The sequence below is a fragment of the Thamnophis elegans genome, chromosome 4, assembly GCF_009769535.1.
Source record: "Thamnophis elegans isolate rThaEle1 chromosome 4, rThaEle1.pri, whole genome shotgun sequence".
In the NCBI taxonomy this organism is placed as follows: Eukaryota; Metazoa; Chordata; class Lepidosauria; order Squamata; family Colubridae; genus Thamnophis; species Thamnophis elegans.
In genome coordinates this window covers 46,553,903-46,567,245 of record NC_045544.1, presented here as the reverse complement: position 1 = coordinate 46,567,245, position 13,343 = coordinate 46,553,903, and the positions used below count along the sequence as shown (strand labels likewise).

General features: G+C 42.6%; 1 protein-coding gene across 1 annotated transcript in view; it reads right to left on the bottom strand.

Annotated features, from left to right (window-relative positions):
- The window catches only part of ARFGEF3 (ARFGEF family member 3), a 133,356-nt gene that overhangs the window by 61,341 nt on the left and 58,672 nt on the right, over positions 1 to 13,343 (bottom strand). Inside the window, 4 exon segments of the mRNA XM_032215353.1 lie at positions 4,729 to 5,053; positions 6,459 to 6,563; positions 12,053 to 12,086; positions 12,089 to 12,130. Of these exon segments, the coding sequence (XP_032071244.1) occupies positions 4,729 to 5,053; positions 6,459 to 6,563; positions 12,053 to 12,086; positions 12,089 to 12,130 (506 nt within the window).

Here is a 13,343-nt window from a genome sequence, read left to right as displayed (position 1 = left end):
CGCACCATCCTTCAAAGGATCTCCAGGTGGATTCATAAATTCTGGTCATAGCAGGTCTTCTGGACGCCTGAATGGTGTGTATGACTTTGATGGAAAAACTGCCCCTGCTCAGGAAGTCCCTCTCAAGTGCCAAATGGCTAGTTGTAGCCACTGGGGCTCTGGGTGTTGTAGAGCATCCTGGCTGAGAGAGACCTCATGCGGGGGAATTCGCCAAAGTGGATTGATGGATAGACTCACAAGATCGGCAAACCATGTTCTCCTGGGCCAGAAAGGAGCCACGAGTAGAACTTCTGCTCCCTCCTCCAGGATTTTACAAATCACTCTAGGTAGAAGGGGCAGTGGAGGAAATGAATATAGGAGGCCCGGCGACCAGGGGCAATGTAGGGAGTTGACCCCTTCTGCCTGCGGGTGGTAAAACCTTGTGAAGAACCTTGATAGGTGGCTGTTCTCTGGGGCGGCGAACAGATCGACTACCGGTAGGCCAAACCTCTGCGACAGATGACAGAACATGTCTGGGTGCAGGTACCACTCTGAGTGGTCGACCGTGGCCCTGCTTAGCCAATCCGCTTGGATGTTGTTCACTCCAGATATGTGCTCCGTCTGAAGTGAGCACAGATGTCTTTTCACCCACCTTCCCAGGAACTCGGCCTCCACCATCAGCAAACTGGATCGAGTGGCCCCCTGGCGGTTTATGTGTGCTTTTGCTGCCACATTGTCTGTGAGGATCATCACGTGGTGATCCTGGATGTCGGTCTGAAAGTGATGCAGAGCCAGCCTCGCCGCCCTCAACTCCAGCCAGTTGATGCTGTGCGTGAGCTCGGGCGCTGACCACCTGCCTTGTGCTATTTGGTTGTGAAGGTGAGTCCCCCAGCCGAACAGGCTGGTGTCCGTCGTGATGGTAAGATGGTCTGGCTCTCTGAAGAAGGAGCCCTTCGTTAGTGCGGAAGTCATCCACCAACCGAAGGACTGACATACTCGAAGGGAACTGGAATCAGCGCTGAATAATTGCTTTGTTTTGCCTCTGGTGTGGCAAGAGGTGCCGACGAGAGTGAAGTCCTGCCCAAGGTACAATGGACAGACAGGATATCATTTTGCCCAACAGTTGGGACAGCTGTACAATTGGGACAAGTCACGACTGGTGAACTTGGTGCACAAGGGCTCTGAGGCTTGTCATTCGGTCAGGAGACAGGAAGACCTGACAAGCAACTGTGTCTATGATGGTGCCGAGGTGCTGTAACCTGGTGGTCGGTTCCAGATGACTCTTTTCTAGGTTGACAGAGAATCCGTGGTCTCGCAGGGCTGTCATCATGTAATGCAGGTCTAGCGTCGCTTGCTGGTGGGATGATGACTGGATGAGAATGTCAGCCATGTAGCATTGGAGGCGCACTGGGCACGATCTGAGGGAGGCTGCTACCGCTGCTAGGATCTTTGTGAAAGTTTTTGTGGCCTATGACAGGCCAAACGGCAGAGTCCTGTACTGGAAGTGCTGGCCTGCATAAAAAAACCTCAGAAACCTGCGGTGGGCCTTGTGGATGGGAACGTGTAGGTAAGTCTCCTTCAGATCTATGGACGTTAACAGGTCCCCTGGCCTGATACAGCCCAGGATGGATTGTAGGGACTGCATCTTGAATTTTTTGTACACTATGTGGTGGTTTAGCTTTTTTAGATCTAATATGCCCCTTCACCCACCCCACCCCGAATTCTTTGGGACAAGGAACAGAACGGAATAAAACCCTGTCCCCTCGTGACCGGGTGGAACCGGTTCTATGGCCCTGATCTCCCTGAGGTGTAGGATCTCCTGTTCCATGAGGGCAGGAGAGGGTTGGATACCAGATGAAGTGACGAGGTGGGGGCGAGATGAATTCCAGGATCAGACCTATGCGGATGGTTTGGACCTATGCCACTGGTCTGATGTGGAGTGCTCCCATTGGATGTGGAACAGTTGAAGATGCTCGCCAATGGGAGCCCTCCACTGATGGTCAATTATAACGGCAGAAGGGTCTGGAAACAGACCCCCCGCGGAAGGGCTGCTTGGAGAAGCTCTGCTGGCGGCCTCTGTCATGAAAGGACTGATGGTCCTGAGACCTGTCAGCATTATGGGGGTAGAGCCTCTGGTAGGTAACCAATGTGGAGGGCCGGTCCGAAGCCCGAAGGGGCTGCTTCCTATAAAAGGTGGATCCCTTACAATCAGATTTTTTGGACATAATCTTCTTTTTGTCCTTATTCTATACGAGGTCTGGATCTAACGCCTCCCCAAAAAGCTTACCCCCTTTGAACGGGGCAGAAGCGAGCTTCCACTTAGACCTCATGTCAATGTTCCAATGTCTAAGCCATAAAAGGCGACGGGTGGTAATGTTGGAAGCTAAGGTCCTAGAAGCGAACTTTGCGGTGTTCAAGGTGGCGTCCACCGTGTATTCAGTGGCTGCAATAATTTTCTTAACATCCTGCCTAAGTCTGCTATCTTAGTGAGCAACTGTCTTAGCCAGAGGAGAGAGGCTCTGGAGAGGAAAGAAGCAGAGGCGGACGTCTTAATCGCCCAAATGGCCGCCTGATGAGCTTTATGACAGGCCTTCTCTGCTTTCTTGTCCTCTGCTTTGAGGCCCTCCAGGAGATCTGGAGGAAGCACTGAGAAAGAAGTGAGCGCAGCCACCGGCTCATCCACTGGGGGCAGCTTCAGCAGGTCTTCTAGACTAGCATCCACTGTGTACAACCTCCTGTCACTACCACTGGGGGTGGCAAGGGTAGCTGGCTGTGCCCATTGTTTCTGCACTACGTTGAGGAATAATTTGGGAATAGGCACAATTTCCTGAGCCTGAACAGGCTCTCGAACAAACCTTCACTGAGGTCCGAGGGATCAGGAGCAGCCTGTTCTGGGGTGGTAGAGCTCAAATGGGTAGAGGCTTTTGCCTTATTCAATATAGTCTTGAAATTAGTGTGCTTAAATAAGACGGTGAAAGCAGGCTTATGAGGGGCAGCAGATTCATCCCCTGAGAACTCAGGCTCAGGGTTGGGAAGGATATCTTCCCAACAGAGTCCTCGCTATCCAACGAGGAGTGGGGATAAGCAGGTCGTAGGGGTTGTACAACCTCCTTGGGAGGGGACGGTGTCTGAATGTGATGGGTCTTGTGCAGGCGTTTACCCTGCTGGCGCATCCCTCTCTCAATGCCCTGGGATATGGCCCTGGCAATGACATCTTGCATCTCAACCGACAGATCGGGTCCCCTATCTTCCACAGGGTGACCTCTATGGGGAGGTCGAGGAATTGGCAACTATGGGGCCAGGTGACTTGAGGGAACTGGATCCCCTTCTCCCTCTGAGGGGCATTCAAAAAGATCTGCGTGGTCAGCCATTGAAGCCCCCGGGGACCCTGGAGAAGCTGCCACTCACTCCCAGCACTAGTGCACCTCTAGTCACGAGTCTGACCACTGTGGCCAAGGGAAGTCTTGAGGGAAGCAATCCCAAACAAAGACCCCGCCAGAGGTCCGGACAAGTGGTCTGCTGCGACGATCTGCTGTGAGCGGGGCAGTAAAATGGCACCGGCAGGCAAGAAACGCGGGGAAAAGTGAAAAACAAAATGGTGGCCATGCCAAAATGGCCACCAGAAGCAAGAAATAAGCCTGCCGAGGCTCCGCACCAGCAGCTGGCTCCCAAGCGAGCACAGACAGTGGCAACAAAGATGCCTGCTGGAAAAAAGGAAACTCGCAGGCGAGGAAAATAGCGTGATTGTGCAGGCATCAGCACTCTGACTCCACGCTGCAAGCGGCAGTCGCCAGTGACCTCCGCAGTGCCTGAGCGAGCCCGGGACATCATGGGAGCCCGGGATAAAGAGGAAAGAGCAAGAAAGTTGTAAAAGGGAAGTTTTAAAAGGTACTGCTCACCACTCCTGCACTCTGTGGAAGAAAAAATGGGAGGAAAAAAAATACACTAAAGGAACTTCAGAAATTGAAGTATTGAGAACAAGCAATCTGTCCAGAACTGACAGAAACTAAAGCGCGTCCACAGGGCTTTGACTGAATTGAAAATCTGGCAAGTCAAGGCAACACCAGAGGCGTGGCTAAAGTTTCAATTCAATCCTGGGCAGATTGGCTGAGTTTAACCCATGCTTGGATTCTCCAAGCAGCGTACTGTAAAAGAACACAGCATTGTTTTATAAAATTTATTATTGAAGATAAACACAAGGACAAAATAAATTTATAAGAGAAAAACACCTGGCATTGCTTGCCAAAACAACTAGATACAAAGATAGTTTTCTCCCCATGCCATCACTCTGTTAAACACCGAATTCCCAAAGCACTATCTTATGTTTAAAGATATTTACCCATGTAGTAGGGCTGTATTGCTTTTATCCTTCTCATCTTCCCTATTACCTCCTCCTATTAGTATTTTATGAATTATTATTCATGCTTATTATTTTTGCTTATTGTTATTATTACTTAATTATTACTTAAACTATTGTTGCTTATTATTATATTGTTACTTATTATTACTTATTATTTATCTTATGTTTTATCATTGTATATTTATGATTTATAATCTATGACTTATCACTCTGTTATTCGTATGTACACTTAGCGCTTATGCACCTGAGACAAATTTCTTGTGTGTCCACTCACACAAGATGATTGTGTTGATAAAGAATATTCCAAAATTCCAAACGGTTTGCAACTCGTAATTTAATTGCAATTTAAGTCGACAAATTTAAAAATCAACCAGGGAGTGTAAATTCACCTCTTTCATGATCTTGATAGCTTCTACTCTGTGCTGGGGTGGAGGATACAGAAGCATCCGATGGTAGAGAGACTGCAGAACAGGCTTCATGGACTCCACTGAGCCCACCAACCGAACAAGCTCTGCTGCAATGTAGTAGATAGTCCGTGCAACAGGACTACTAAGGGCAGGGGCAGTTGTAGAGCAGCCTGATCCTCGGCCATGGTCAGAGACTCCGGAAGAAGGAGAATCAGCTTCATGACTGGTGTTGCTGTGAGCAGATGTGATCGTTTTATCATGAACCGGATTGCCCAAGATTACTATCAGGGCTGGACACAGCTGCTTCCTGATAAAAATAAATTAGAGATAGTGTGGGAGAAGTAGTGAAGGATACAATGTCTGAAGAGATTGTTAAAATAGTTTTATGTTGGAAAAGAAAGTACAGTTCTTTAGAAAAAAATGAATAATCGGAATGACTGAAACAGAGAATTATTCAGTTAGATTCTAATCACAGAATGATTAGAAACAGAATTAAGGTTTTGATAATTAGCTCACCAACCTTTCATCCCCCTTCCTCTCTGTGCCTTAATTTTCATTGATTTTTGACTGGTTTTTGTCCCTATTTCATACTCATACACTTTAGGTATAGAATGTGAGCAAATGCTGGACTAGAAAAAAAAAGATTACAGATAGTCTTAGAGATATGGAGCTTGCCCATTAGGGTTGCATGTCGGGACAGCTGTTAAACAAAATGGCCTCACTTAACGACACCACCCCTTGATACAAACATTAAATGAATGCAATTGTTTGTTAAATGGAGGACCCAGTGCCTCAGGGGTAAGGGAGGCCCTTGGAGGCCTACATAGGCCCAGGGTCACCAACCCCAGCCTCCCATGGTTACTCCCACCCCCTGAGCTCTGCTTCTTGCTCCTCAAGATCCTCATAGCCCTTCAGCCTCCTTTCCACCCAGCAAGCCAGGGAGATCAAGCTATCTGAAACTTCCAAGCCTCCAGCTGCCTTCCCACCCAGCAAGCAACAGGATAAATTTTCAAACTCCAGTGTGCAAAGGAAAATGTGGGTGGAAACTAAAATGACAAATTTACCTTTCAACTACTTATATTCAAATAACTTGTTCAAGCCATGAGCTATTTTGAGATCTCCTTGAATAACATTTCTGCCGTTTACCCTGTTTCTTCTAGGATGCTTCCAATTCATTTTTCTATAGCTCCATGGGAATGGAAATGACATTCTCTATAGGGATAGTAATATTTAATTTGTCTAAATGATATCCCATCTTCTTTAAAGGTAAAGGTAAAGGTTCCCCTTCCACATATGTGCTAGTCGTTCCCAACTCTAGGGGGCGGTGCTCATCTCCATTTCAAAGGCAAAGAGCCAGTGCTGTCTGAAGAAGTCTCCGTGGTGATGTGGGTGGCATGACTAAACACCGAAGGCACATGGAACACTTCCCACCAAAGGTGGTTCCTATTTTTTCTACTTGCATTTTTTAATATGCTTCGAACTGGTAGGTTGGCAGAAGCTGGGACAAGTAATGGGCACTCACTCCATTACACAGCACTATGGATTCAAACTGCTGAACTGCCAACCTTTCTGATCGACAAATTCAGTGTCTTAAACACTGAGCCACCATGTCCCTTAAACAGATATTACTTCTGCTCAAATATACAGGCCAAAGAAGATTTCTACAAGGCTAAAACTTTGTTCTTCTCATCATTCAAAGCACATCTACTTACCAGATGAGGTCAGTGAATCCTTTATGGTGGTGCATACCAGAAGAGAAGCTATTCAGCATGGAAAGAATGCATTCCAGGTAGAGAAGCTGCAACTGCTGATTCTCACTGAAAAAAATGGAAGCACAAGGCATAGCAAGTTCACTTCCACAGAGATAATGAAAAAGCAAGCACTGCATACTTTCCCATGAGCCAGAAAAAAAGGAAGTCCTCTCCAAGGGCATGGCAAGAAAAATCAGTTGTATGCAATTATGGGGGTCAAAATTATAACTAGTGCTGTTACTTGTGAAAATGAAGGGAAAAACATTGCTGAAAACATTCACAAACATAGCAGTTAAGTATTTGTGTGCAATAAAAAGAACATATTCCTTCAACTGATTTACTATAACAATACTGTGGGAATGACCTTCAGAAACTAGGCCCAGAGGCACTGTCAAGGCGCAGGGGTGTCAAACTGGCACTCAGTCATATGTGTGGCTCTATATTTTTGTGTACAGAAGACTGCTTTTATGCATGACTCCTTACTTAAGGGCTGAAACATTTTTGTGAGGTTGCTGCTGCTGCTATTATTGTACAATTGTATCACAGCGGCCAGTTGTTTCGCCGGATTTGGCATTGGTTACTAGTCGGGCCCCACCCAGGGGCCTAGGACGTCGTAACGTATTTTCGTAATATGCGTGCAGATCCAAGCAGTGCGGCTTTTTGCATTTGACTGATGGTGATTTTGTCAATTTTTAACTGTTTTAAATGTAATTCCAGTGCTTTTGGAATAGCACCCAGTGTGCCAATTACCACTGGAATTACCACTGCTGGTTTGTGCCATAGTCGTTGAATTTCGATTTTTAAGTCCTGGTATCTTGCGATTTTTTCATGTTCCTTCTCGGCGACCCTGCTATCACCTGGTATTGCGATGTCTATGATTGTGACCTTATTTTTCTCAACCAGTGTGATGTCTGGTGTATTATGCGCCAGTATTTTGTCGGTTTGTATACGGAAATCCCACAAGATCTTGACCATCTGATTTTCAGTGACTTTTTCAGGCTGATGTTCCCACCAGTTTGTTGCTGTTTTATATTAAAATTTTTGCACAAATTCCAATGGATCATTTGCGCTACTGAATTGTGCCACAATTTGTAATCAGTCTGTGCGATTTTTTTACAGCAGCTGAGTATGTGATCAACAGTTTCATCAGCTTCTTTGCAAAGTCTGCATTTGGCATCATCAGAGGATTTTTCGATTTTGGCCTTAATGGCATTTGTGCAGATAGCTTGTTCTTGCGCAGCCAGGATTAGTGACTCCGTTTCTTTCTTTAATGTACCTGTTGTTAACCATAACCAAGTTTGTTCACTGTCCACTTTATCTTTTATTTTTTCCAGAAATTGGCCATGCAGTGCTTTGTTCTGCCAACTCTTCATTCTTGATTTTATCACATCTTTTCTGTATTCTTGTTTCGTCTGTTGGGCCTTCAGTAGATTTTTGTTCTTTACTTCGATTAATAGATGTTCTTGACTTTCTTTTAAATAATCAGCCAGTGCATGTTTTTCTTCTTCAACTGTTTGCTTCACTTGTAATAATCCTCTGCCACCTGATTTTGGGGGCAGATATAGTCTATCAGTATCACCACGTGGATGTAAACTGTAGTGCATTGTCATTAGTTTCCTGGTTTTTCGGTCCAAAATGTCCAAATCATCATCATCATCATTATTATTATTATTATTATTATTATTATTATTATTATCATCACTATGTACACCCAATATATCTGCCCAAATAAAAATATGTATAGCGATAGCATTTAGACTTTTATACCGCTTCACAGTGCTTTACAACCCTTTCTAAACAGTTTACAGAGTCAGTATATTTCCCCCAACAATCAGGGTCCACTTTTTATTGACCTCAGAAGGATGGAAGGCTGAGTCAACCTTGAACCAGTGAGAATCGAACTGACAAATTGCTGGCAGCCGGCAGCCGGCAGAATTAGACTGCATTCTAACCACTGTGCCAATGTGGTACAGTTTCTAGTTTCAATGAACATTTTATTTATCATTAAAATGCAGCAATGTGAGGCTAATTAGAGTTCTCTAATGAGGGAATTTTATATGAAATTTTGTGACTGGGAAGTCTCAGTTTTATATCACCCAAGCGATCACCCCCAAGCGATCACCAGAAGGGCTTCACCATCCAGGCTACTTAGTACTTCAGGAGATAATTATTTAAGTATTTTGATTTAAGTCACTAGGGGTCTGTACCAAATTATGAAGCATATTAATCTTCTCTAATTTTTCTTCTGCTCAACAATTTTACTTTCCTCAGAAATAACCCAGCAAAAGAGAATAGAAATAATAGAATAACCCAGCAAAAGAGAATAGAAATAATAGAAATAATAATGATCTAGTTAGATACTATACCAAGTAGAAAATAATGAAGAAAACCTCTCTTACTGACTTTAGTGAATTTCACTGTAGACACAAACTCAAAGTAAACCGCTCCAAACTTGATTGCAGAAAATACGACTTCAGTAATAGAGTGGTCAATGCCTGGAACACTCTACCTGATTCCGTTGTTAGTTCCTCAAACCCCCATATCTTTAAACTGTCTACCGTGGACCTCACACTTTTCTTAAGAGGTCACTAAGGGGGCGTGCATAAGCGCACTAGCGTGCCTACCATCCCATTCCTACTGTCCCCATTGAAAAGTACTCATTTCATGTGTTCATGGCCATGTTATACTTATTTATATCCCTCTATTTGTACCAATCTCATGCGGAAATGTCCATGTCTACACTAATACCTGTTACCTTGTACATGTTGACAAATACATAAATAAATAAAATAAATTGTTGGAGAAATGGAAATCTCTCTTCACTGGATGCCTTGCTTCATCCACATGTCTCTGAGCACAAACACATTATGTTTTTGAACATTAATTTAAAGAAATCTAAACCGCAAACTTGCAAATGCATACCTTGTTTAGATTATGGAGGCATAATAATCCTTGCCCAAACGGTTGTTAATATTTTAAGATACATTTTCTCTATGCTTGTTTCTGATCTAGCTACTTGGGAAGCAGACAAATGTACAGTTACCTTCTTCCAACAACCTGCCAAACAGTACTATCCCAATGATATAGTATCAGTAATGTAAGAGAATCATATATAAGGAGACAGACATAGAGAGATTTCTTATGAGATGGCAATTAGAAGAAGTGAAGCACAGGAGAAGAGCATAATGAATTATTCTACATGTACAGTCCTGAAGGAAAGCAGAGTTGGCTGGATTTAGGCTTTCAATTTATGACATGGGCATTGACATTGCTTCCTGCTCAAGATTGCTCATTCTCAAGGGGAGAAAAGAAAGCGGAAAATACCCCCCCACAATATCCTTCCATGTTCTTGGTTGGTACCCTTAGAAAAAGAAAAATGTTTAGTTTCTGTTTATGCTTTGGAGTCTCACTTAGGATTTCCATCCTTTGTCTTTCCTTACTGTTCTCTGGGATTTAAAAATTTTTCTCTGCCTGAAAATAAGACAGGGTCTAATTTTCTTTTGACCCCCCCTGAAATAAACGCTTGGCCTTATTTTTTGGGAGGTCTTATTTTTGAGGTGCAGGAGGTGGCGAGTGTGGTCACCTCATGGCTGCAGCTGTGTTGCAATATTTTTGGAGAAGACTTATTTTCAGGGGAGGGCTTATTTTGGCGCATGTACTCAAAAGCCCGATTGGGCTTATTATCTGGAGAGGTCTTATTTTCATAGAAACAGGGTGTGTTTACTGGCAGATAATCTCCTTTTCTTAAATTTTGCTACATATGCTGGTTGGGTGATTTTAGAGGATATTATAGGATTCTAACAGGGAAATAACAAGAGACTTATAGTATTAAAAACAGAACAGATTTCTATAAGTAACGATGGTTTAACGGCTATGCTTGAAAGAGGCCATTTCAATGGTTATCGCCATCAATATTCTAGAAATTATCTGGTCTTCCATGCTAGACTCTCCAACTCCCAGAAAGTTTTTACTACTAACAGTGGGGACTGATCATAGAAGTTGCCTTCTTTTTGTATTTATTTTTTAGTTTTTATTTAAGAAAAGTAAATCAAGCTTGAGTCCTGGCGAATCCATAGAGTCATCAATGTAGTTTTTGAAGCTACAATACAAATTGATGTTATGACACCTTTTATTCAAGGTGATTTTTTTCCACCTTCTTGTTTAACTTACAACCTTTGTAAGTCCTTGAAATTCTTCAATCCTGCTTATCTTATATTCTCAAACATAGTCAGCCAGATACACTCACTGCTGAGACTTTACAATTGTTCATATTTATCATAAGATGTTTTTTGAGTATTCTTTATCTTAAAAGGTGGGATATTATTTATTATAATAAAGAAATAATAGATGATAATAATAAACCACTCTTATAAAAGCACTATTGAAATAAGTAAAAACATACCCATCAATGCAATAAACTTCTCTAACAAATTGCATGCAATTAAAAAGTATTTAGACATCACTTGCAAATAATTATAGTTATTTAGGCGCACAAATAATTACAGTTCCTAAACTTATAGAAATTTACATACTATTACATAAATTATAATAATAATTACTGGGGACAATAATTGTCTGTTCCTCCAGCTACATAATCTGTAGTTGTCCAATCCAATATTCAATTAATTTTTTACAATAAAGCTCATGTACTACAATGCAGCACATCAAGAACTAATTTGCCAAAATGTGTTCTAACACATAAGGAAAGTTTGTTTACTGGTAACTGTTTATACAGAGCATTCTTTATGGTAACAATGCAAAAATGAGGGCTACTCTTTTAAATATTGTAAACACAATAGAAATTAACATCCCAAATGAACAAACATAACATGAACAAATATACATGAACAAAATCAAAACTAATAGTGCAAGGAGCTGCCGGAAAGATTGCACATGGCAGAGCAATATCTGCCACTGAAAATTACAGCATTTGTTTTTTGTAATATGTTCTGCAATTATGCCCACATTTTCAAAATTATACAAAACTTGTTTTCATAGTTTTACTGCTGATGAAAAACAGAGAATGTAGGTGTTTAGGAAACAGAGTGTATGCTGGATACAGAAAAATATCTATAGCTCTGAACATCTTTTAGAATTTCCAGTATTTCTCTTAGAATAACCAGAATTGGAAGGGACCTTGGAGGTCTTCTAGTCCAATCTGGTGCTTAGGCAGGAAACGCATTACCATGTTCAGAAAAATGGTTATCTAATCTCTTCTTTAAAACTTCCAGTGTTGGAGCATTACAACTTTTGGAGCACGCTGTTCCACTGATTAATTGTTCTAACCATCAGGAAACTTCTCCTTAGTTCTAAGTTGCTTCTCTCCTTGATTAGTTCCACCTATTGCTTCTTGTACTGTCCTCAGGTGCTTTGGCAGACTAGCTTCACCTCCCTCTTTGTGGCAGCTCCTATTGCCAGGGTAGCATATGTTTGCAAATTAATCATCAATTAGTAAAAATTTAAACTTGATTTAATAGGACAGATAAGAAACCCAACCAAGAACAAGGGTAGATTTTCTCCCTAACTCCATTTATATTTAGAAACACCTTGCTTACCTGATTGCTGTCTGAAGTTTTTCACAAAAGACCTGAAGACAGATACAACATCATCACAGAATGATTCAGTGGTGGAATCTCCAAAGTAAATAAAAGGCATGCATTAGGAGCTTCAGATATATACCATTCATTCATTCATTCATTCATTCATTCATTCATTCATTCATTCATTCATTTGACTTATATACCACTTCATAGAGCTTTCAGCCCTCTCTAAGCGGTTTACAGATTTTTAGCAAATTGAGTCAGCAAATGCCCCCACAGTCTGGGTCCTCATTTCACCCACCTCGGAAGGATGGAAGGCTGAGTCAACCTTGAGCCGGTGAGATTTGAACCGCTGAACTGCAGATAAACAGTCAGCTGAAGTGGCCTGCAGTACTGCACCCTACCACTGTGCCACCTCGGTTCAATGAAGTAGTCTATAATTGCAAAATTATGCATATTATCTTCAACCTTGGCAACCAGGACTCATTACACAGAAGTTGTGGATGACTGGGATATGATATTGCAAGAAAAACTAGAGCCACTCTATCAAGAATCTTCCCAGCTCACAAATCAAATAAGTACTATTGTAATGCATATCTACTAAGTGTGAATTCTGCAAATTTCTCTGTAGAGATTAACCCTTCTAGTGATAATGTTAGCATATCATACCGTTGTAGAGACTATGGGAAACAATTAAGGCTGACTCATAACAAATCTATTGGATTTCAGATGTACTATATACAATATACATTTGACCTGTTTCAACCTATGCCAAACCTTTTAAAAAAAGATAAAACCAAGAGCTGAAATAGGGCGTTGGTACTTACCTGATATGCCTCTTCTCATAGTGGGGGGAGGAGTATCCAGAATGGGTTGACTTTGTCCTCTCATGATTGGATGAGTCAGATAAGCTCTTTGGGCAACGCCCCCTGGCCACCAGGTATTCCCCATTATTTGACAAAGAGCTCTATCCGACTTGTTGCACCATTCACTCCAGACTCTTAATTCAGTTCTTAGCTTTTATCGTCTTCAATATCAATATTTATATAACTTCATAAACAATGAACATAACCCCTAGTCATACAAACATAGTCAGGGAGGGACTGGATACTCCTTCCCCCACTATGAGAAGAGGCGTATCAGGTAAGTACCAACGCCCTTTCTCCATAGTGAGGGGGGGAGGAGTATCCAGAATGGGACGTACCAAAACCTGCACGTCCCTTGGGAGGGAGACCCCTGAGGCCCCATGTCCCCCACTCATGCCAGTTGAGGCGTGGGCCCCGCCCTGTGAACCGCCTGCAACACC